Here is a 25,181-nt window from a genome sequence, read left to right on the forward strand (position 1 = left end):
TACACCGATGATTATCTCAGTCACTGTCTGTTCGGGAGTAAATCTGTATCCTTTTATTGCTAATTAAATATAGAAAGCAGACTGACTGCCAGTGATTCACGATTTGCAATATTTCGATTGTTTTCAGTATTTGAAAACGACTGAGCTCTGTTAATAGAATTCTGACCTGGAGCACAAGAAAAGCTAAAAGATGGGGTTGAAGACAGAAAAATCCATTTCCACCATGAAAAAAACTTTACGCACATTATATTATATATACATTATATTACGTCAGGGACGTCTCGGCATTCATTAACCAAGAAAAATAAGCCAAATCTGTGCTTGACAAACGCGAGCTTTCACAATTCCTTATGACAGTGAATCATTTTCCAAGTCGAACCGTCATAAACCATTGAAATCGTTTGAGAAACGTAAACGTTATTGTGCTTTATATCCAGAAAAGTGCAGCTCCCCTGTTTACTTGTATTTGTTTACAGGGCAGTCTTGGCCGGATCGATATGGCGGACGCGTTGACGGGAACGCTCATGTGCGTAGGCGCGTCGTGTTTCTTTACAAAGTGACATCGCCAACTACTGGCCTGGCACGCACATTACAGCGTTTTTAGTCGTTTTCACTGATCCGCCTGAACGGGGATCGTTTTGGCAACGTTGTCGTCTGTACGCAAAACTTTTCCCAAACGCGAAGGAAAGACTTTTCCGTTTTTAGTACGTCGTTGTCGTGTAAACGTACCCTTACACTGACGCTCTCTCGCTCACACACAGACTCTCACAAAATGACACGAACACACACACTCAAACATGCTCTCGCTCACACACACTCACGTCCACTTGTGCACACACACAATTTCACAAAATGACACACATATAAATTCAAACATGCTCTCGCTCTCACACACATACACACAAACATGCTCTCGCTCTCACACACACACAAACATGCTCTCGCTCTCACACACACACACAAACATGCTCTCGCTCTCACACACACAAACATGCTCTCGCTCTCACACACACAAACATGCTCTCGCTCTCACACACACAAACATGCTCTCGCTCTCACACACACAAACATGCTCTCGCTCTCACACACACAAACATGCTCTCGCTCTCACACACATAAACATGCTCTCGCTCTCACACACACAAACATGCTCTCGCTCTCACACACACATAAACATGCTCTCGCTCTCACACACACAAACATGCTCTCGCTCTCACACACACAAACATGCTCTCGCTCTCACACTTGCACACAAACTCTCACTGTCACTCAAAATAACACAAACTCACTTTCTCTTAAAAAAAAAAAAAACACAACACTCAAAATAGCTCTCCCAAAAGAACACACACAGATACACACACAAATTGAGCACATGAGTAATGGCTTTACAGTTATTGCATTTATACTCGGGTCTCTTGTTAAGCCCAGTGTGGTTAATGGTGTTTCCCGGCGTTACTAAATCTAATTCTGCACATTCCACTGACACAACCAGGAGAAACAATACAGAAATAGGTCATTGAATAATGCAGGCATTAACTTCCTGGCAACGGCATGTTCTCATCGACCGTTTGTGTTCGTACTCTGCTGGTGAAAAAGAAAAGCGCCGGAGAATAACACACTTTGGCCTTGGACACTCACTCACACACACACACACACACACACACACACACACACACCACAACTGAAAACTATTTCTGATCAAAAGAACAGAAACAAAGAAGCACAGAAACACAGTTTCCTCTATAGGCTTTATCAAGATTTCTATAAGACTGAAGAGCTCTTGAGAGAGACACACATACTGGTTTTAAGCGTGTGAGAAGATATTCCATTTACTGAGCTTTATATATCAATAACATGAAACATGTAACAGAACAGAAAGAAGCGTTGCCTATTAAAGAACCAGCAGTCCGTTCCACCGACCGATTAAAACTCGGCATTTAATAAATCCGTTCACTACTGAGTAGCTATGCGGCTATTTCCTCGATCAGCACTGCACTCGATACACAGGAATTTAATGTTTGAACAAACAGTGGTGATGACGCTCAGCAGAAACAGGGACGAATGATTTCATTCATTAAAACGAATGAAAGATATACCTCATCTGTGGTAACTGCATCAGACACATTCTCTGCTTGCTAGCTAGAGGAAAGTTTAGAACATGACTAGGGCTGTCCACACTCTCAGAAATAAAAGGTACCCCTGCACTTATCCTTGTTGTTGGGTGGTAACATCAAGGGTACTTCCTGTGGAGCTTCAATACATATCTTTTACCTCACTACCTGTTTTTAATTTTTTTTTTTAAATTTATTTTAGAAACTCCCTTTGATACTCAATCTAATTACTGAAATATTTCGTATTTGAACACTATAATGTAAATCAGCGGTAATGCCTTTATAAGTCTGTAAACCTCAGACGATGAAAATGTTATCCCCCGCCCCTCCTGAAACCCATTTCATACCCGCATTTTGGCCAATTCCTACCCACCAGCCTGGTGTCCCTCATCATATGACAGCTACCGACTGGGAGAAAGAAGGCTTGATTCAAGGACGAGACCAGACAACGGCACGTATGCAGACCGCGTCACGTCAGCGTAACACGCTCAGAGGAACCAGCTATCCGCCCTCTTCCGCATACATGAGCTCAAAGACAGCCAAGACTAGTTAGTGTCGATGTCAATAACAGGAGAGAATCCCACCCCTCACAGCGAGAAAGCAGGGCCTATTTTGCTCTCTTGGTCTCAGATGGCTGAGGCATCACCAGGATTCGATCATGGGATCTCTGGACGATAGGGCAAACACTTTGAGTTCAATCCGGACAAATCTTCGATCGCATCCTGTTGACTACATACGTCGTCTACGCACATCTGTATTACAAAAGGTGCGTCCCAAATCGCATACGTATGCACTAAACAGTGTGAGTAGTGTGTTCACAACAAGAATAAGTCCGCTTCAAATATTTAAATATGATGCGCTCATTCAACCGAAACAAAGAAGTGTGGAACGTTGGACACTTCATGCATTCAACGGTCACAGCTTTGCTTGCGTAGCAGAAAAGGGGAGGGGCTTCAAGGTTCTGACGCTGGCTCAAATTAGCTCGGAATCAAAAATGGACATGTTGGGAATTAAAGGCAACATTGACGAACAGTATAATGAGGAAATTCCTTGTCGTTGACTCTGGGTATTCTGCTAAAGGTAGAAGCGTCGCATTATGTGCGTTCTACGTAATTTGCCATCAACTGGCAAACGGCTTTTACCTCTTGTTAGTAAAAACCAGTAGTTTTTCATGTGAGATGATACTACCCTTCTAAAATTCATACACTAGACGGTAGAGGACATAGTGCATAGTGTAAGTACGCCATAATGTATAGCAAGTCATCTGGGACACAACTAAAGACATACATTTACATATTTACTGCCCTATGAACACCAACTCTGGCCATTACTTTAGCTATGTATCTGATTTAATATGATAACAGCCTTAATACAATTTAAAATAATGGAGTATGCCAATCACATGTCCACTTGAATAATCTGATAACGGCTGAAATCTGACACGATCAGATTACAGTGGCATGTAAACACACTCAGTGACAGTGAAAGAGTTCGGAGGAGATGAATCGTATTCACACTACCAGACCTCTTGTCATATTCATCCTAAATAGCTCCTAAATCTCATTTTAAAAAGAGAAAAGGCTAAAAAAAAAAATAAAAAAAAAGGGGGGGGGGGTGAGTTGAGAAATAAAACACAATCGCTTATATATGTATGGCTATGCTCCTACTAGAACATAACATCGTGGGAACCACATGTGAGAAAACTAATGAAGTACGATTGAAATTCTGCTGCATCCAGTGTTTCAGTGGAGTGAAATATTCTTCGCTCTGTGTGTAATGGGGGGAAAAAAAGGGAGCTAATAGGGTCATCCTTAGCTAACGTCTGAAAATGTGCTGCAGTGTTCAATTTTCATGGTGCGCATTCAATTTTTTAGAGCCATCTCACCCATCAAATCCATACAGAAAATGACTTGCGTGAGGCGACATTTCATTTCGGTTTCGTGGTGCCTTCCCTTCCACGGAGGCAATGGCCCGGTGGGCTCGCTCTTCCCCTCTGCTTCCTCTCATCTCATCAGAACCGAGAGCACCTCTCTAATCTCAGAGCTCGCTCTCATTACTTCCTTCTTTCCTAGCTCGGTATCCTCGCTGCGGTAAATCTCTAGAGATGCCCTAGGCAATGTTACTTCCTCCCCCTGAAGAATATTACACAGAATACACTCCAACATCATTTGTGATCATGTTTTTCCAAGTAGGCCTAGCCGGGGGGGAGGGAGACGATGACCACTGCATTGTGAGTGACTGTTTAGTGCACTGCATCAGCGCTGAAAAGAGTAGGTCGAAGGGGTAAGATGTTAACCGGTGTTAAGTCGACATTCCTCAGTGCCGTGTCAGGCCAACAAGACTAGTGGAACAGTGCTGGATGAAATAAAACCAGGAGGAACATGCATTTGATTTGTAGGCTGTATGCTGTTATGTCACAGACTAAACACAGCAGAGCCATATTATTTCGACCTTAATGCAAATAAGGCATAAACTCATGGTGCTGGAGCATGTGGAGGAGATTTACCCGGTACGTTTTTCGCAGTCAAATGATCTAAAAACCAACAACCATAAATTGCTGATGTGTTGTTGAGCTTGCTTCACGAGTTTCTTGACAGGATGTTGATCGTCTATAGATGATAGTTTTGTTGGCTGTTTGTCTAAATAAATTGCCACAGTTTACCCATGTGTCAGTCTCTAAACAACGTTTACACAATCAAATTACTCTTCTCTACGATAATAAATTTGGCAGGTCGGGCCTATTAGTAATTAGTTTTGTTCATTACTTTTATTAAACATTGGACAGTTCTCTAGTCAATACTCAGTCTTATCCTGTGTCCTCTGATGATTTAGTCAGTTGTATTTCATTTGTAATGATTAGGGAATGGTATACATTTACAAAACTGGAAGTCAGGAGAATAGCTCTTCGTCCTGCGTTTCCAATAAGATGGGGCACCAAGAGGTAGCAACTAACACAATTTTAATGATTTATTATTTAGTTTTCCCCCCCAGTTTCTATACAGTTTGGTCACCTGCCAATTCCCACCCGTCATCCAGCTCTCTCCTATCAGGTGAAGGTTAAAGAATGCTTCCCGGGTTACGTAACACGTGTGGAGGAAAGCGCTATCTGCCCTGTTCCACATACATGCGCTCACAGATGCCTGTGATTGAGTACTGTCACTGTGACTGAAGCGGAGAGAGAGCAATGCCATCACGATTGATTTTGCTCTCTTGGCTTGGATTCAAACTCTTCTGTTTCACCACTGAGGAACCGTCAACACAATTTTAGACCAATGTGGGAATAAAACTGAGACTCTACCTGCGTCACCACAGGTGCATTCACTTTCTAACCACTAATACACCGATCAGCCATAAAATTAAAACCACCTGCCTAATATTGTGCAGGTCCCCTTTGTGCCACCAAAACAGCTGACTCATCAAGGCATGGACTCTACAAGACCTGTGAAGGTGTGCTGTGGAATCTGGCATCAAGACGTTAGCAGCAGATCCCTTAAGTCCTGTAAATTGTAAGGTGGGGCTTCCACTGATAAGACTTGTTGGTACAGCACATCCCCCAGATGATCGATCAGCTTGAGATCTGCGGAATTTGGAGGCCAAACTCCCCAGGCTTGAGGCTTGAACTGTCGTGTTCCTCGAACCATTCCTAAACAATTTTTGCAGTGTGGCGCAGCCTTTATCCCTATGCATATCAGTGAGCCTTGGACACCCATGACCCTTCTGCTGGTTCACCGGTTGTTCTTCCACGGACCACTTTTGGTAGGTACTAACCAATGCATCCCGGGAAAACCCAACAAGACCTGCCGTTTAGGAGATGCTCTGACCCGGTCGTCTAGCCATCACAATTTGGCCCTGGTCAAAGTCGTTCAGATCCTTGCGCTTGCCCATTTCTCCTGCACCCAACACATCGACTTCGAGAACTGACTGTTCACTTGCTACCTAATACATCCCACCCTTTCACAGGTGCCATTGTAACGAGTTAATGTTATTCACTTCACCTGTCAGTGCTTTTAATGTTATAGCTGATCGGCATATATTAACTAGGTGAAAAGAAGAAGAATTCTGCTTAATTCCAGTTAAGACTGGGTGTGCTCTTATAGAAATTTATTATCAGTGGGGTGACGTGATGCTTGCTGATTAGTTTCCTATAACAGCAAGTCTTGAAGTGTTTTATTCTTTTTATACCGCAGAGATTTGATAGCTACTAATTATTTTTAAATTAATTTACGAATGATGTCATACTGCTTAACCATTTACAGTGACATGTTGTGGAACGTCCATGAAACAAGCCGTTTCCTGTTGTCACTTACATTAACTATATAACAGCTGTAAACAGTTATTCCTCTCCTTTTCCCTCTCTTCTGAAGTTAATAAAAAAAAAAGTGGTGGAAAACTGCTGATACGAGTTAAATCATCTCCTTAGAGAAAGCTTCACCATATCCACGATAATGTCACGAGGACAAATTAGTTGTTACTATGAAAACAATAACGTATACGATCAAGCACGATAATAAAAACTTGTGATTTGCCTTGCAGATGGCACTATTGTGTGAGCTTCTATTACAGTCAATTCATTAATGCCTTCTGACCAATCAGATTGGAGAATTCAGCACCATTGTGGTATAAAATGTCTTGTACTTGAATAAAATCGAACACATTATTGTATGATAAATGAGATAAAAAAATAAGCTCATGTTTGAAAATGAACTCTGGAATGAATGAAAGATCGCTAAACATAATCAATGTATGACATTACAATGTTAACATTATAATGCTTTCAGGAATAAAGGCCGAGATGCAAAGACTTAACACTCTGTGTTATTAAAATGCTAAATGAATAAATTAAAACTTTACTCCACTCTATTATAAAAAAAAAAAAAAAAAAACAACTCCTGACACATACAGCGGTGCATGAAAGTTTGTGAACCCTTTAGAATTTTCTAGATTTCCACACAAGTCTTAAAAGCAGAGACAGAGAACCCAGTTAAATAAATGAGAAACATATTCTACTTGGTCATTTATTTACTGAGGAAAATGATCCAATGTTACATATCTGTGAGTGGTAAAAGTATGTGAACCTTTGCTTTCAGTATCTGGTGTGACCCCCTTGTGCAGCAGTAACCGCAGGTAAACGTTTGCGGTAACTGTTGATCAGTCCTGCACATCGGCTTGGAGGAATTTCAGCCCGTTCCTCAGTACAGAACAGCTTCAACTCTGGGATGTTGGTGGGTTTCCTCACATGAACTGCTCGCTTCAGGTCTTTCCACTACATTTCTATTGGATTACGGTCAGGACTTTGTCTTGGCCGTTCCAAAACATTAACTTTATTCTTCCTGAACGATTCTTTAGTAGAACAACTTGTGTGTTTAGGGTCGTTGTCTTACTGCATGACCAACTTTCGCTTGAGATTCAGTTCATGAACAGATGTCCAGATATTTTCGTTTAAAATTCACTGATACAATTGTTCCATCAATGATGGTAAATTGTCCTGGCCCAAATGCAGCAAAACAGACCCAAACCATGACACTACCACCACCATGTTTCACAGCTGGGATAAAGTTCTTATGCTGGAACGCAGTGTTTTCCTTTCTCCAAACATAACACGTCTCATTTTAACTGAAAAGTTCTATTTTGGTCTCATCCTTTCACAAAACATCTTCCCATTATCCTTCTGGCTTGTCCATGTGATCTTTAGCAAACTGCAGAAGGGCAGCAATGTTCTTTTAGTAGAGCAGCGACTTTCTCCTTGAAACCCTGCCATGCACACCAGTGCTGTTCAGTGTTCTCCTGATGGCGGACTCGTGAACATTAACATTAGCCGATGTGAGAGAGGCCTTTAGTTGCTTAGAAATTACCCTGGGTTCCTTGGAGTGATCTTTGTTGGTCTCCACTCCTGGGGAGGGTAATAACGTCTTAAATTTCCTCCATTTGCACACAATCTGTCTGACTGTAGATTAGTGGAGTCCAAACTCTTTAGAGATGGTTTTGTGACCTTTTCCAGCCTGATGAGCATAAACAGCTCTTTTTCTGAGGTCCTCAGAAATCTCCTACATTCCTGCCATGATACACTTCCACAAACATGTGTTGTGAAGATCAGACTTTGATAGATCCATGTTCTTTAAATAAAACAGAGCGCTCACTCACACCTGATTGTCATCCCACTGATTGAAAACATCTGACTCTAATTTCACCTTCAAATTAACTGTTAATACTAGATGTTCACATACTTTTGCCACTCTCATATGTAATATAAGATCATTTTCCTCTATAAATAATTGTCCAAGTATAATATTTTTCTCTCTCTTTTGTTTTATTTGCTTCTTCTCGTGTTAGGACTTGTGTGAAACGATGATGTTTTAGGTCATATTTGTGCATAAATATAAAACATTCACAAACTTCAAGTAACACTGCATGGAGCAGCAAACAAAGCCATTAACTGTGTAGTAAGTTTAAATCTCCTCTACAGGCTTACAGTATTATACTTGCACATCTGTGGGGATTTCCTCCAGGCCTTTTTTATTATTATATTTTTTTTTTTACAGTGCTCATGCTGTGCTGAATATATGCGTGCTGCCAAAAAATTCAATTAAAACACAATTCAAACATTCTATTATTCATAAACTACGAAACTGCTTATGTATTATTAATACCAGCTGGCTCATATCGAAAACATCAAATTTCATACCTGCACTCTGAATGAAATTTCAGGAGGTTTTTAAGCAGACAGAAATTAGGATGCAGGGCAGAATGCGCTGCCCATTGTACGGGGCTCCATGGCGACGACGACGGCAGCCGCAGTCACCAGAGAGCCACCCCATCAGCCCTCGATTAAATAAAGGGCCCTAATACATTCACAAGTGTTCGTTAAAACGCCATCATGTGACACGGATTTAGTTTGCGTCCGTGTGTGATGCATCTAGGAAAGAGGCCTCTTTTATTAGATTTCTGGAGCGAGATTTGAACAGCGAACACAGATTAATTGCATTATGGAAAGAATGAGCATTGATCTGTTTCCTGACGTGCACTTAGTCTGGTGACTTGCCATTTCATATCAGAAAGAGCAGGCTTCTGCATCCAAGTGCTTCTGCATCCTTATTCTCTTTGGGAAATCAAAATGGAAAACTAAAGAGATGGATGGGGTGCTTTCAGCAGGTTTGCGCACGCACGCACGCACGTGGTGCGTGGAGTGACTCTGGTCATATACTGATATTACAGATCCCTACTCTTTTTAATCAATATGTTTATGTCCTGGAAGACAAAAGCCTCACACACATGTTGTAGCGTACAGTATGGAGCAATAATAAATGTTAGTTACTGCTCCTGTGTGTGTGTGTGTGTGTGTTTTACCCTCTTATTTCATTTCTATCAAGCCATGCTTTAAAGCTGCTACTTCTTTAATTCATGCTACAGCTGCACTGCCCTCCAGAATTATTGGCACCCTTAAAGAAAATGAGCAAAAACTAATATTAAAAAAAAAGAACACATTGCATTAAGTGATATTTGGACCTGAAACATATAGGAGTGTTGTAGAGTTTAAACACGCGATTTAAACCCATGCCTGAATGTTTGGCTAGAACAGATATACACAGTGAGAATAACTGTGTAAAGTATATTTTACACAATGATATCCGCTCATTTAATAATACTGTATGCAGGTTGTCTTTTGTTCAGTTTCTTACCCAGGTCCATGCTTTTGGAAGATTTGATGTGATGATGCTCCATCATACCCCGAGGAGCTTGAGAGGTCAGAGAGCTTTCAGCTGAGCAAGGGCCTGATTCCCACTCCAAACTGATGCGCACATAGAAGCCCAGAGAAACAGGAAATCATGACAAAATGCATTAAGTCCACATTGAGATTAATATCTTTAATTCACATGACGCAAAAAACAAAACAGTTCAATATTAGAAATCCTAATGAGTATTTCTAATAAAAAAAACAAGACCTACAGAAGTTAATAAAAATATAAAAGATCTCTTAAGGCACTTTCACATATATAGCATTTAGTCTGGTTGAATTTAACCCTGTTGTGTTTTCCTCACAGTTTTTTCGCGATGTGAGCTGCTAAACTATGGAATTACATTTGTGCCAAAAGTATTGGATCTAACTTTTCAAGAAACAAACAATAATAAACAGTGAGAGAGCAGAAAAACACTCTGAAACTGAGAACAGTGAACTCCGGGGCAAAAATTAAACATGGTCTTCAAATAAACAGCATCCTTCGTTAAGTTTACAAAGCTTTGTTTTCGCTAATCATGGTTTATGAATACGCTGCCAGAGTTTTTGTTTACACTCTGCAAGTTCACGTTTGCCTCTTGTGTGGGTGGAGCTTAACAGCAATTTACTCTCATTGGCTACGAAGATTTTGATCGACAGCTCCCTGACCAGAAAGTAGAGACTTCAGTATTTCGGAGAGCGTTCTGGATGCGGTTCCCAGTATAGTTATAGTCTTTGTACTTTTCCCTAAAAGAACTCTTAAAGGTTCTTCGGTTTCTGCCTGAGGGGAAACTCTTAACTCATGCAACATCTAGAACACTATACCAGAGGGTTTCCCTATCAGACAGGGTTCTTAGCAGAACCTCTTTCAGAAGCTAAAATCTTTACGTATCCAAATAACCCTGAAGGAAGCCTTTGTAAGAAAGACTTCATAGTATTTCTCCCCTTTTTTAAACATATACATAAAACGCAAAAGTCCTCACATGTATAGAAGAATTACATGTACCAAACAGTAATCTTTTGAGTTACTAACTTTAACTCATTAAAAATGAAGGAAAAAAAATCTGCATGCTAGGGTGAGTATACAATCGTATTCTGTTTTTTAAAACCAAATTTTTTTTAAAAAAGGAAAAAAAAGCAAGGACACTGAATAAAATTACCTCTGATGGGGCTGATGGTTCAAGCCTCCATTCAGGTCTCCATTCTGCCTGTAAGGACTGAATGCTATCTCTTCACCATAACCCTCATTTGAAACTGTGAAAGAGAGAGAGAGAAAGGGAAAAAAAAACATCATTAGAGCCGTTCACCGAGCTGTCTGAGGGACATTATGCAGCTTAATTTGAGCGCTGGCTGCTGGGGTCAGAGGCGCAGCAGTGAGAGGTGACGGTGTGGCTGCTGCTCCGAAAGACACCCAGAGACTGAGCCTATTACCAGCTGTAACACGGTGCAATCGCCACTCACGTTTTAATGATCACTCACGCTTAAGATAATGACAGTAGTGCAGGGGATGACGTGGGTTTCTTACCTCCAGGTAAACGTAGTTAAAATGGTGTGCGTGTATGTGTGTGTGTGCGCGTATGTATGTATGTATGTATGTATGTATGTATGTATGTGTGTGTGTGTGTGTCTAACAATGTTTTTAGCAAGCCTGCACAGTGGGCCAGGGCAGACATGGGGGAAATAATAAATAAGAAAATGAACAGAGGGAGGAAATGACAAACAGTACAGCAGTTAAGAGAAAGATATCCAGACTGAGGGCTCAGCTTGAGTCCTATTTGCCTAAACTGATTATGTCCAAATGCTCCACTCTCCCCAGCAACAGGGAAGCTTTACACCTCCTGGCCTTTCTCTTACTAGACAAAGAGACACCATTCAGCATAATCCGTTTTGTTTCTGTAGGTGTCTCAATTTCACTCATGGCCACAGCGTGATCCGAGTGAGATTTAAACTAGTTTGTGACTGGAGCCTTGTGCTGTGAGAACTAGAGATGAGAAAGAGGTGATTAAAGCTCATAAAAATGAACATTACAGAGCGCGATTCAAAGCAGGGGGCCTTTCGGTCTTGAGTCCAACGACATGAAAATGACAACAAATGCCTCCCATTCCTAGACGCTTAGCACGCCGTCTACATTAACTTAAACAATGATGTGAGAAATTGGCATTTTAGTAGTGACTAATGCCTGATAAGTGCTAAAAAAGCTTTCTGCTACTATCCAGCAAGTCCCTATGAAATCTAAATTGGTCTTATAGAGCTTTTTTACAAGTCTCTTGGCTTTTTTAGTCACAAACAAGACAGTATATATTTTTAAAAAAATGACAAAAAATATTTTGTAGATGTTAATTTTTTAATTTTACAGCTCATAATGGGTTTGTTGCACAAACACAGGTTTATCAAAATAAATATATATTTGTTAAATATAGGTGTTTTATAGGTAATTATAGTAAATATTATTATCAGTGTTGGTATTAGTGGAGGGAGTTGTACATCTACCTGATATAATGGCCAAAAACCTTCTTGACACAGTTTTATTTTACTGCCTGGTGTTAAATGCCAGTCTTTTCACTCTCCCCATGGCAAGCCTAGTGCTCTCACTGCCCCAGGCAAGAGGTAAAACAACACAAACGGGCCCAGTACCAATCCAAGGCACGGTGATTGAAAGTCTATGCTCTAGGAGACCGAACATTACGAAGCTGCAATGGGCAAATTAGCAGTGAGACATGCTCCTTCCCAGACTTCCTGTTTCAAAAATGCAATGCGTCTGTGCACAGAATCAAGCTCTCAATTGTTTCACTGGCGCTTTAAACATAAAATATCCCAACTAAATACAAAATCAGATCATCAGAAGAGTACATGCAAGAAAAGATAAGCATGCTGTTAGTGGCATAGTGTGAAAATCGGGCTTGTGCTCGGTTGTGTGGTGTGTGTATCAGGGAAAGTGAGCTGCTCTCTGTCTCTGTGATGGAGTAGCTATGCTTCGGCACCATGGGGCTGGAAATCGCGCCTGACAAACGAACAGATCAGGCAGCTCCGCACAGGCCAACCGGTCATCATTACTCATGATCCCGCACAGCGATGACTGTTTATTAGTATTAGTACATCTCTCATCTGTTTGTGTGGCAGAGGGTGAGAGTGATTCATCAGCCACACACACTCGTACACACACACAAACAGAACTTTCAATAAAGATGAACTGATGTTAAAGTGAGTGAAACGGAGGGTCTCTTCACACTGCTCTGTATTCCGAACACTCGTAGCCGCACACGCGGCACAAACAGTTATTTATCAGGTGAAATGTGAAATATCAGGACTGGAATAAGACATTTCCTCTGAAAATGATGGATCAATGGCTCTTTGAGCTGAAGCAAGGTTATTAATCCTAAACTACCCAAACCTTTAGCAAAGCAGAAACACTGTAAAACTCCTTATCAAAACTATTTTTTTGCAACATGAAGCTGTTTCTTCTAGAGAAGGTGTGTACAGATTTACTACTGTGGAGACTGAGCAGGTCAGGACTCTCTGTATCTACGGTGTGTTATATGTGCTGGGTTAAAAGCACAACACCACTTTCATCTCCAGTGCATGCTTTTTTAATCAGGGCCCAAGTGGATTACAAGATGATGTACAAAGCTAGACCTTGGAATTATAATGTTCAACCTGAGGCTTTGGCAAAAATCAGTGATATGATATAAAGATGTTATTTGAATGCTTTGAATCTGGATAGTTATAAATGGCAATCATCGTTGACACCTGGGGAATCGGCTGTTGTCAAAACCGCGGAGAGCCTGCAGTCAAAAAGAGAAAGTGACGGAGCCCGTGCTAAGATGAGAATAAATATCGGCGTGGCTTTTGAGAGGCAGGGAAATCTCAGAGACCTGATGGGATTGAAGACTGACGCAGAGATGGAACGGGTACAACATTTCAGTGGCTCAATAGGTAGCTAGCTAACATCCTAACTGACATTTTGTTAGGATACATGGCATCATGGATTCGATCACATATCAACGGATATTAAATGGAAACCTGACTGCATCTGCCAGAAAGCTGAAAATGGGCCGTGGTTGGATCGTCCAGCAGGACAACGCTCCAAAACATACATCAAAATCAACACAAAAATGGTTTACTGAACACAAAATCAAGGTCCTGCCATGGCCATCCCAGTCCCCATTGAAAACCTGTGGGGTGAACTGAAGAGGAGAGTGCACCAGCAAGGATCTGGAGAGATTCTGTATGGAGGAACGGTCTCAGATCCCTTGCCATGTATTCTCCAATCTCATCAGGCATTACAGGAGAAGCCTCAGAGCTGTTATCTTGGCAAATGGAGGTAGCACAAAGTATTGCCTAAAAGGGTGCCAATAATTGTTGCACACCTATATTTAACAAGGATATCTTTGATTTTTTTTTTTTTTAGATATAAACCAGTGTTTTGTTTGTACTTGTTTGATATCCATGACAGCAGAGCATTTTTGATAAATTTTTTTTTTAAACAAAAGATCAAAAGGTTAAACAATAAAGACAATTTTTCACAGCCTTCTTTGCTCATATTTACCAAGGGTGCCAATATTAGTGGAGGGCATAGTAAATTTAGATGATACCCATCTTAAACGCATCACAGAGTAAAAAGCTTGCTGCAGTCTTAGGGACACAGTAATGTAGATTTTAAAGCAATTTATCTCGTTAGAAATGGGTCCTTTGCTTGAAGAAAGATAATGCTAGAAAAACAGGCACTTTTACAAAGATATTCATGCATCTATGCATGTACCCAGTCTTCCGATGTTTCCTTTGCGCCCACTCATACACGGACTTATAATTGCACACACTTCTCCTGGGGATTCTACTTCAATTGAGAGCCATCGTGCATAAATATATATGCAGTCATTAACTTTCCTTTACAGACTCAAGCATCTGTGTGTAATTGTCTCTGCTCACACTGTATTAGCTCACATAGCTAAAGCCTGCAGAATGAAACCCTTGCCATTGTTTGTTATTCTACAATTTTAGTAGGCCGCATTACTGACGTGCGCTTCTACACATGGCCTAGATAAAAATCATAACATTAACATAATGATCGCAAGGTCAGGAGTGGGAAATGCAAAACAAGCTCATAAAGTAAACACAGCACAATAGAAGAGAAGGAAGCTTTCATTTTTGCTTTAGTCATGAGGAGGTCGTACCTTGCGTTATTCCCAGCTGTCTCGTAGGCAGAGAGAGAAAGAGAGAGAAAATTTGCAAAAATAAATAAATAAAAGAGAATCATATATTTATGAAACGTGAAATCAGCAGTAATGCATAAGCAATAGGCAGAAAAGTGGGCTGTGAAAAGGCAGAGCGACGTGGGAGAAATTGCCGCGTTTGTAACGTTGCTCTGTACTGTGTTCTACAGATCTAAATGAGAAATGAGGTAAAGTGCATGTGTACACAGAAGCCGATGGTGCACAATTTTAGGAAACGCAACAGTGCAGCACTCTATCTGAACCTTGCTTATGGTTCAGCTGAAATCCTAAAGGAGGATTACTTCTCTTTTATGCTCAGCTGAAGGGATGGTTCATGCGACAGGCTGCACGCACCGCCATTTTACATGAAAAGAATCGCAAATGTGCCCCGAATTCCCGGCTTTTTAAGCATGCGGCGGAGGCTGTTGAGGCATAAGGGAGGTAAAGAGAAGGCAAACTAACTCGTACTGGTGTTGACATTATACAATGGCTATAGAAAGTCTGCACACCCCTGTTAAAATGTTTTTGTGAAGTAAAAGAACGACACTAGATCCTGTCATGTCAGATCTTTTCTCAGCTTTAATGTGTAACTGCAGAACTTTTATGGGGGGGGGGGGGGGGGGGGGATAACTTACAATAAACTAGTTGCATAAGTGTGCACACCTCTAAACTAATCCTTTGGTGAAGCAGCTTTTGATTTTATTACACCACTCGGTCTTCCTGGGTAAGAGTCTGTCAGTGTGGTACACCTTGACTTGGCAATATTTTCCCACTCTTTGTTGCCAAAACATTCGAGTTCCATCATATTGTGAGGGCATCTCCTGTACACAGCCCATGAATTTTCAGGCGGATTCAGGTCTGGGCTCTGGTGAGGTCATTCAAAAGTATAGATCTTTTGGTTAAGCCATTCCTTTGTTGATCTGGATGTATGCTTTGGGTCACTGCTGTGCTGAAAGCTGAAATTCCTTTTCATCTTCAGCTCACTAGCAGACACCTGAATGTTTTGCCCTAAAATTGACGCGTATTTGTAGCTACTCGTGATCCTCTCCACCTTGATAAAATGTCATTTCCCAGGTCTGGCTTAAGAAAAGCAGCCTTAAAGCGTGACATTGCCACCACCGTGCTTCACTGTGGGGATGGTGTTCTTTTGGTGGTGCTTTTTTTTTTTTTTGCACCAAACATACCTTTTGGAATTATTATACCTTTTGGAATTGGTCTCATCAGACCGTAACACATTTTGCCTCATGGTTTGGGGTAATTATTTTGGACTTGGATGTTTTTGTGGGAAAGGTCCTCAATCTAGCCACCTTATCCCATAACCCAGACATATGAAGAATAGGAGAAACTGTCACATGCAGAGAGTAATCAGTACTTATCAGCTATTCCTGTAGCTCCTTTAAATGTTGCTGGTGGGCTCTTGGTAGCCTCCCTGGTATGTTTTTGTCTTGTCCTTTTATAAATTTTGGAGGGATGTCCTGTTCTTGGTGATATCACTGTGGTGCTCCATTTTCTCCACTTGTTGATGATGGCCTTCACGGTGATTCATGGTGTATTTAATGTTTTCGAAATGTTTTTGTGCCCCTCTCCTGATCAATTCCTTTCGGCAATGAGACCCTGTACATGTTTTGTAAGCTCTTTCCTGACCATGGCTTCAGCGGTCAGACGAAACCAAGATGATGTCAAGAAAATCCTACAGAAACAGCTGACCTTTATTTGGGGTTAATCGGAGTCATTTTATTGATGACAGCTGTATGATGATCACTGTTGAACATGACAGTGAATGTGATTGGTTCATTCTGAACACAGCCACATCCCCAATTATAAAAGGGTTTATGCAACAAGGTGATTGCAACTTTTTTTTTTTTCTTCCCTAAAATGTTTCGGATTGTTTTCTCCTTAACTTGTATACACTGTAATTTCAGGGTGGGAAATGTTCGGACATGATTTATCTTACTTTCATTTTTTTAATCACAAAAACCTGCCATTTTTAACAGGAGTATGTAAACTTTTTATGTCCATTGTACATCTCCAATATTGCAGAATATGAAATGGTATGACAAGAAAGGATATGATACAGTTACTAACTTGAATCCAGATACTAGTTGTACTTTGGGTGAGTATCTGTGTCCATTTCCCATTGCGTGATTGCATTTAATAGAGGTGGAACAAATACAAATTCAATATCAAATAAGCATTGCCTGACTATATGTTAAGTTTCCATATTCAATTGATTAACGCATAAGTACAATAACCGAAACTTAATGACATTGTTTACACGATCCACCCCGACTCTAAGCAGCACATAAAAAAGGTTACTTTTAATAATAATAATAATAATAATAATAAAAAAACAAAATTAAACATGGCTGTTACTGGCGTGAATCTCAAGGGTCATGAAGCAGAAATACTCCCATGCACCAGAGCTTAAAGACTTACAGCTCTGGTTTAATGCTGAACGTAGGAGCTAGTGTGTTAGCTAGTATGTTAGCGTAATGTCTCGTGAAATACAGCGCGTGTAAGAAAAGTATGTTTTGCTGTGTTTTAATCCCTGTAGCCATTCCAATTCAAGATAAAGAGGAAGTTAGTTTTTTCAGAGGAGGGAGTGTAGGTTTGAATAAGCTGAAATGATTATTGCACCTCATATAATATAAGAGCTACTTTATGATGAATAGATTGCTGAATGCATTGTTTGATACACAAGGGTATTGAATCGAGGGTTTCATATTAAACGAAACAATACACATCATTATAGCGCCACTGGTTCTAGCGCCACTCCAATGTCCGGGACGGGGACTCCTCGTATCCTCACAAAAAGGCTAACCAAATTAATCGAAAGTACTTGGTTACAGTACGAGCCACTTACCAATTGCAACAATAACTATTTTAATTCATCAGTGGTACGGTAGTTGATCATTTCAGCAAAAAACACACAGATCGACCGCAGCTGTCTAGTTTCACTAGGTTTTGTTAATTTAAGCTCTGAGGAAAAAAATGGGTAATGGTTCTAGCTTCATAAAGGGTTCTATCTGGGCTTTTTTTGTGTGTGTGTTTTACATGCCTTTTTTAAAAATCATTTTACTGTATATTATTATTATTATTATTACTACATTTGTTCATTTAGCATTATTATTATTATTATTATTATTATTATTATTATCATCATCAGTTTCAATTTAAAAATGGCATGGACCACCTGTTTTGACAGCATGCAGACTAAAAAAAAAAAAATATATATATATATATATATATATATATATATATATATATATATATATATATATATATATATATATATTTACAAATTACATTATATTTATATTTTTGCCTTAATATATTAAAATCTAACTAAAGATATAAATATTTTAAGCGGTCTATAACTGCATTAATACGGCATGATATGAAGAAGAAAGTACCACATGCACCGAATGACGCATTTAATGCATTTTATGCAAAATGCAATATAAAATTATAGAGTCTCGGAAATATTAAACATTTCTTTCGGGAGACTCAAAGTTCCTTGTTACACCCCTGTCTATTAAAAAGCTAAACAGTAGAGCGTGTAAAAGAAAAGCAATGAAAGGACCCTCGGACAATATATTTAGCTGCAAAATAATGTCAATAATTTCAATGAATTTGAATTGAAATTTCCATTTGTGTCAAGTCCCTCACTGCTTCATTTGTCACGACAGACAGAACAGGCTCTCTCACTCACCCACAGATCGCTCAAAGACGTTGTTCATCACCATATGGGGCTGCACAGGGCTCTCTGATTGGCTGAGGAATGCACTCTGGCCCACACAGCTATCAAAGGATCGATTGAGGATTCTCCGTGAGTCCGTGTACTCCTGCAAGACAGAGAGAGAATGGCAGGGCCAATGTATTGATCATGATCCGGAATTACAGATGCAGAACGAGCAGATCTGAGACCTAAGTGAGCTAAAACTGTATCAGCGTTCCTTATCAATTTAATAACACAAAGAGAGAGGGGAAAGGAGCAGGTGCAGCCAAGGAAAGTGGTGTTGTTTGGGTGAAGACCTAAAACACCTAGTGTTGAGGTTTTAGGATCAGGCTTTGGCTATTAAATATTAATTCTTCGTGTCTGATGTCCCCAGATTTAATTCTCAGAGAGAACAGAACACCACTTTATCATCATGCCCTGTCAATGTACAGTACATGGTGAAATATGTGAACAGGAGTGGCGGACTTAAAATTCTGGAGCGGCAGCTGCAATCTCATCAGATGTCCCATCTAATGGCTTGTACAAAGACGGAGCAAGCCTCCTGCAATTGGTTAATTGTGGATCATTAAAGAAAAAGCAAATGGCAGGCACATATATTAATTAGGCGCTGTGGTTAATGGATGCCTCATGTTCGCAGGGAAGGCAGTTCTCCTTCTTCAAGTGTGTTACGTGACTGTTAGTGGGAAAGCTCTGGTGCAGTATTTCATTTCTTCGTCATTCAAAGGTTTCCCGTTTCCCCCTATGTGACTGACGGAGCACGTCTCTCACACAGCCTGAGGTAGTGAAGTCTGTCTTGAGCATCTAGAGGAAAATATAGCTTAACATTTACCTAAATGAAGGTCAGGCATGAAAAACTATCATAGAATAAAGTCTTGGAATAAAGTCTGTATCATAATCCCTTGGTATCATGCGATGCAGAACACTTGCACGGCAAAGTCCGAATCATCAGGGTCTACGATCCGTAAGAGCCACGTTCTCATTTTCGGCACCTTGGAGGAGCAAGGTGGACAGGCTACATTAACACTACAGGAATCAAGTCCACGGGGAAGTGCAGTGTGAACAGGTAGATGTGTATGAGAGAAGAGAGCACTGAAAAGAAATTATATATATATATATATATATATATATATATATATATATATATATATATATATATATATATATATATATATATATCTCTGACTCATAAAAAACAGAGCATATATTTACATGCCATGAAATGCAAGTGCATCAGTCAGGGAGTTTATGAGAGTCTACATCAAATCAAGCCAGTGTGTGGAAAGTGCAAAGGGATGAAGACAAGAAGGGAGAATGTGCTGCTGCTGTCGCAATGTCACAAGATCCAAAGATCACAAAGATCAGAGACGCTTAAGGCATGCAGAGCTTCCCAGAATTGACAGACAGCGTCTGTAGCCACAGGCTGATGCAGCAAAAAATCAAGAGCACAGCAAAAGACCTCGGGACATTTTTATGCAGAACTGGTGTGCTCAACAAATTGGTGTTAAGCTCTATTGATGAGGTGCGGTCGGACTGAATTATGCTACACGAGAGGGGTTTCAAACATATCAAGTTATGACTTCAGTGAAAGGAAAAACGGTTAAGTCACGCATGTAGAAAGATTCAATCTAGAATATTTTTTTTCTTTTCTAGATTCTCTGTTGCTCATATATAGAACCCTTACAGGTTCTATATATATATATAACCCTATACGAGAAGGCTCCATATATATCATTACTGACTGAATGAGCATAGAGACAAAGACAGGGAGGGAAGCAGCCTGGTCAGGGCTTCTCTTCCTTCACTGAAAGACAAGCAAAAAAAAAAAACAGGATGAGAAAGAGGAGAAAGAATGAAAGACAGTCAAGAGAATGTTTGGGTGTGTGTGTGTTTGAGAGAGAGAGAGAGAGAGAGAGAGAGAGAGAGAGAGAGAGACAGAGAGAGAGAGACCGAGAGAGAGAGAATGAATAAGAGAAATAGAGAATGAAAGAGAGAGAGAATGAATCAGATAATTAGAAAATAAATGTGAAAGAGAATGAATAAGAGAAATAGAGAATGAATGAGAGAGAGAATGAATAAGAGAGAGAGAGAATGAATAAGAGAAATAGAGAATGAATGAGAGAGAGAGGGAATGAATAAGAGAAATAGAGAATGAAAGCGAGAGAGAGAATGAATCAGATAATTAGAGAAAAATGTGAAAGAGAATGAATAAGAGAAATAGAGAATAAATGAGAGAGAGAATGAATAAGAGAAATAGAGAATAAATAGAGAGAGAGAGAGAATGAATAAGAGAAATAGAGAATGAAAGCGAGAGAGAGAATGAATCAGATAATTAGAGAATAAATGAGAGAGAGAATGAATAACAGAAATAAAAACAGTGAGAGTGAATGAATAAGAGAACGGTTCTCATACGTCGTGTTACATATTTATAATTACGTATAAAAACGAATTCACCATTAATCACAGAACACAGACCATCATTACAACCCCGTTCACTTTTAAAAGTATCGACTGCATCACAAATTCATCCGTCTGTGATCATTAAAATCAACAATAGTTCTTGATTTTAATTTATTCTTAAAAAGGGCTACAGTTTCCAGTGCAGCTTCCTGTTCTGTTCCATGTAAACAGCGAGCTCTGCTTGGCCTACAAGGACATTAATCAGTTGACACTTGTATTTCTGTGTTAAACTAGAAGCTGGGGTGGGAGGGGGGCGGGGGTGATGGTAACAGTATTCTGGTACAGTTCCCATGGCCTGTGCCTTCCTCTGTGTGTGTGTGTGTGTGTGCGTGCGTGTACTCTCAGCTCCAGGATCCGGACAGAACAAGCCACAACAGTCTCCAATTCTGTCTTAATTAGCACAACAAAAGGTGCATTTCATCCTGCTGTGTAAAACAGAAGCATGCTGGCAGGTCCACTCGCCCCCTGCAGCACTGGCACACACTGGGCAGCTCTGCCCTCTGACCGGGAGGAGCGGAGGAATGTTGGTGCTTCCAGCTCCTCCGGCTTCCCTCTTGGGCGCTCCTCATGATTAGTGCCTGCACTGTAATAGGATTATCAAACAGGTGTTTAGATGGTGCTGCTGAAAAGGATGTGATAAGATGCGGCTGCTGCTTAAAGGCACTGAGCCTGGAGAGACGGGGGGGAAGAAAAAAAAAAAAAAAAAAAAAAAAAAAAAAAAAAAAAAAAAAAAACCTTTCACATTATGCATCGTATAATATTTTAGCTGAGGTTCTCTCTTTGGTCCTTTCTTTGCAATTTATTTTTTCTTCTCACAATTACGTGTCGGCTGGAGAGGTAGTTAGAAAACTCGGAGGAAAGTGTTGCTCTTTAATGTGTTTGGAAGAGCTCTTATAATTAGTGAAGCTGAGTCACAAAATGGACAAAAAAAAAATAAATTTGTTTTGGAGGACTGAATTTCACAAAGCAGGGTCGCACTCTGGAGAACGCGAAATAACATGCAGATGCATTTTAATGATAACTCCAAGACAGACTTCTAGTACTTAGATTAAGACGCAATATACAAACACATATCCTTACAGGTATCGCTAGAGATCCCATTTCTATAGTAAATTGCTTTATCCTGATCAGTGCCACAGCGGAAACTTTTTTTTTTTATTATTTGTGAATACAGCCTTGAAATCTCTCTCTCTCTCACACACGCACACACACACACGGGGGTATTTTTGCTGCATTGTTTGAATCCACTCACTGCAAACCAATACAAAGCTCTTCTGACTGAACACCTTTATCTTATGCTGGAACATTTCTATCCTGATGGTAGTGGTCTCTTCCAGAATGACTCCGCCCACATCCACCGGGCATGAGCACTCAGAGAACAATTTGATGATGATTAAAATGATGCGAAATCAAACACTAAGGCCTTTACAGTCACTACATCTCAACCCAACTGAACATCAATACAAAACCCTCATTGAAACACCAGATGAGGGAATATCTTGTGAAAGAATGATGTTCGTCCGTCTAGTACAGTACCAGAGACGTGTGGAATCAGTGCCATGGTGCATTAAAGCTGTTCTGGCAGCTCGTAGTGGCCCGACAACTTGCTGATACACCACGACGGTTTTTCATTTGAGCTGTCGGACGTCTGTACATTTACACACTCGTTCACACCTAGGAGCAATTTAGAGTCTCCTGTCTGGCGTGTTCTTTCGGACGGTGGAACAAAACTGGAGAACCAGAAGAAACATACCCCGTACACAGGGAGAACAGGCACCTCATCATTTTATGTGGTAAAAGTATTATGGAATTACAGCAGCTAGAATCTAGTGTGGACTTCACAGACCACCTGTATAAGTGGAGATGTGATTTTCAGTCACGGTTAATCATGGTAATAAAAAACGCATTAAGTGCTATTGTTCTGTGGTCACAGATTCATGATTTTTTAGGGCTGTTTGAATCAGCTGCAATTCCACTTTATACCACTGTATACTATTCACTTAAATCGTTTTATTGAGCCCTTTTTTCTTTCAAACTCGTTTACAATATTACTCCACAGGTTTCAGGTAACATCAACATGTGCAACATCAAACATTAAAACAACATTTATAAATAAAACGGTTATAGGGAATTCTATACTATACTGATAACACTTGGTCAGTAATGATCTTCCCTCTGCAGGCAGGACTCATCCTCGGTCTGTCCATCCTCCATGATGCAACACCTTGACATACCAGTACTGTGGTCTCGGGAAGGTCACCACCCACGCACACACAAAAACAACTGCCCATCCACTATTTCATCCCCTCAGTCCTCTACCCGTGCTACCATCTTCTGAGCCCACACCCAGGGGAATAACAGCATCCCATAAACTCTCCTTTCCCCCTGCTACACCCCACTGAGGACAAGGACTGCTCTTCCACAGCCCATAAAGCATTAATTTTAGGAAGAGTGCCAGCTTCACACAGAGGGTCTGCAGTAAGAATCACTCCTTTGGCCACAGGGGCCGCTTCAGTGTCCAGTCTAATTACACACCATTAAGGAGCAGCTGGAGGCTTTGAGGAGGGGGTACCGATTGTGTCGAGGTACTGATCGTGTGTGTACGTTTGTGTGCCCCGAGACGAGCATATGGGCGTCCTCTGAGACAGATGCAGGGGGAGGAGAGCAGGTTTTAACGCTCAGCTGGAGGCAAATTCCAACAAGCTCGGGAGAGCTGATGATGAGGTGAAAGTGGAAGGGTGGTGAGGTGTCTGCCCCAAACACTTTTCTTACTGCCTTGTGGGTTTTAGGAGAATTTACTGCCTCCAAGCAGAACCAGGAATCAGATTCAGTTCGTTCGAACCAGAAAAGCAACAATTTCCATGAATCTTTAAACGTTTTCTGCGTGCAGTCTAATATCACAACTTCATAAGCCCATATTTTAAAGCTTATAAGCCTATAAACATTTTAATCAACCTAGTAAATGCCCTTAAACCATTCAATGCCTGTGGTGAAATTGTTTTAACTTTCCAAAGTTGTTCAAATATTAATCGCAGAATGGCGATGAATTAAATTAGAAGTTGTCTTGCTTCCGTATGAACGTTTTTCCATGTGAGTAGTGGAAGAGTTATTCCAAGCACAAACTTCAAAACTATGATGTTAGCAAATCAATACTATCTGTGCATGCTATATACAGAGACATCTACCATATATGGAAGATAGAATCTTTAAATAAGGCCATAACTGATTTTAATAAGACTGTGCTGCCATATTTACATCTTCACCACAGCAGAGAGAATCATGGGAAAGGCCATGACAGGGACCAGGCACAGCTCACTACAAAGCCCAGTTTACACCGGGACGTTTGACAGCATGTTAAACGGTCCGTTGTTCGCCGTGTTTTTGTGTGTTCACACCCAGGTGTTAAACGTGGGCGACGTGCTGAATGAAAGTGCAAATTCACTCCCTGACAGTAGATGGCGCTTACTGAAAAGCAGAAATACCCCGGTACACAAGGTGGCGCTGCACAACTTTCCGTTTCTGACACCCGCTCATCACTGAGAAGAAGAAGAGAACCTGTATTTACGTGTTTGCAAAAAAATAAATAAATAAATAAAACACGTTCACACACTTTTTGCAAACTGGCTAACAGAAAATAGATTTTTCAAGCAGCAGCGACGAAGAAATTATTGTTCTGTTGAATGAGGAAAGACGACGGAAAAGACGCCAATATCGGATACACCCCATAGTTAACATGGGGCCTTCCATCGACTGATACAAGAGCTGAAGCTGTATCATGAAGGTTTTTTCCTCTTTACTTACAATTTCTCTGTGAACTTGAATAAAATTTAATCATATATATTACCTCCAATTGTCAGTTTTTTTCATAAATTAATACGTAATATCTATTAGCACCAGCGCTCACAGCAACTGATATATAATATTTCTGATATAACATGTTCCATCAAAGTTAA

General features: G+C 40.4%; 1 protein-coding gene across 6 annotated transcripts in view; it reads right to left on the minus strand.

The window, feature by feature from the left end:
- The window catches only part of pard3bb (par-3 family cell polarity regulator beta b), a 320,254-nt gene that overhangs the window by 117,581 nt on the left and 177,492 nt on the right, over positions 1 to 25,181 (minus strand). For all 6 annotated transcript variants that reach the window (XM_017470650.3, XM_047155924.2, XM_017470649.3 and 3 more), the window contains 3 exons: positions 18,745 to 18,877; positions 10,983 to 11,076; positions 9,788 to 9,897 (listed from right to left, as the gene is read on the minus strand). In XM_017470650.3, the coding sequence (XP_017326139.1) occupies positions 9,788 to 9,897; positions 10,983 to 11,076; positions 18,745 to 18,877 (337 nt within the window). The remainder of the gene's footprint in view (positions 1 to 9,787; positions 9,898 to 10,982; positions 11,077 to 18,744; positions 18,878 to 25,181) is intronic.

This window comes from Ictalurus punctatus, chromosome 6, assembly GCF_001660625.3.
Source record: "Ictalurus punctatus breed USDA103 chromosome 6, Coco_2.0, whole genome shotgun sequence".
Taxonomy (NCBI): domain Eukaryota; kingdom Metazoa; phylum Chordata; class Actinopteri; order Siluriformes; family Ictaluridae; genus Ictalurus; species Ictalurus punctatus.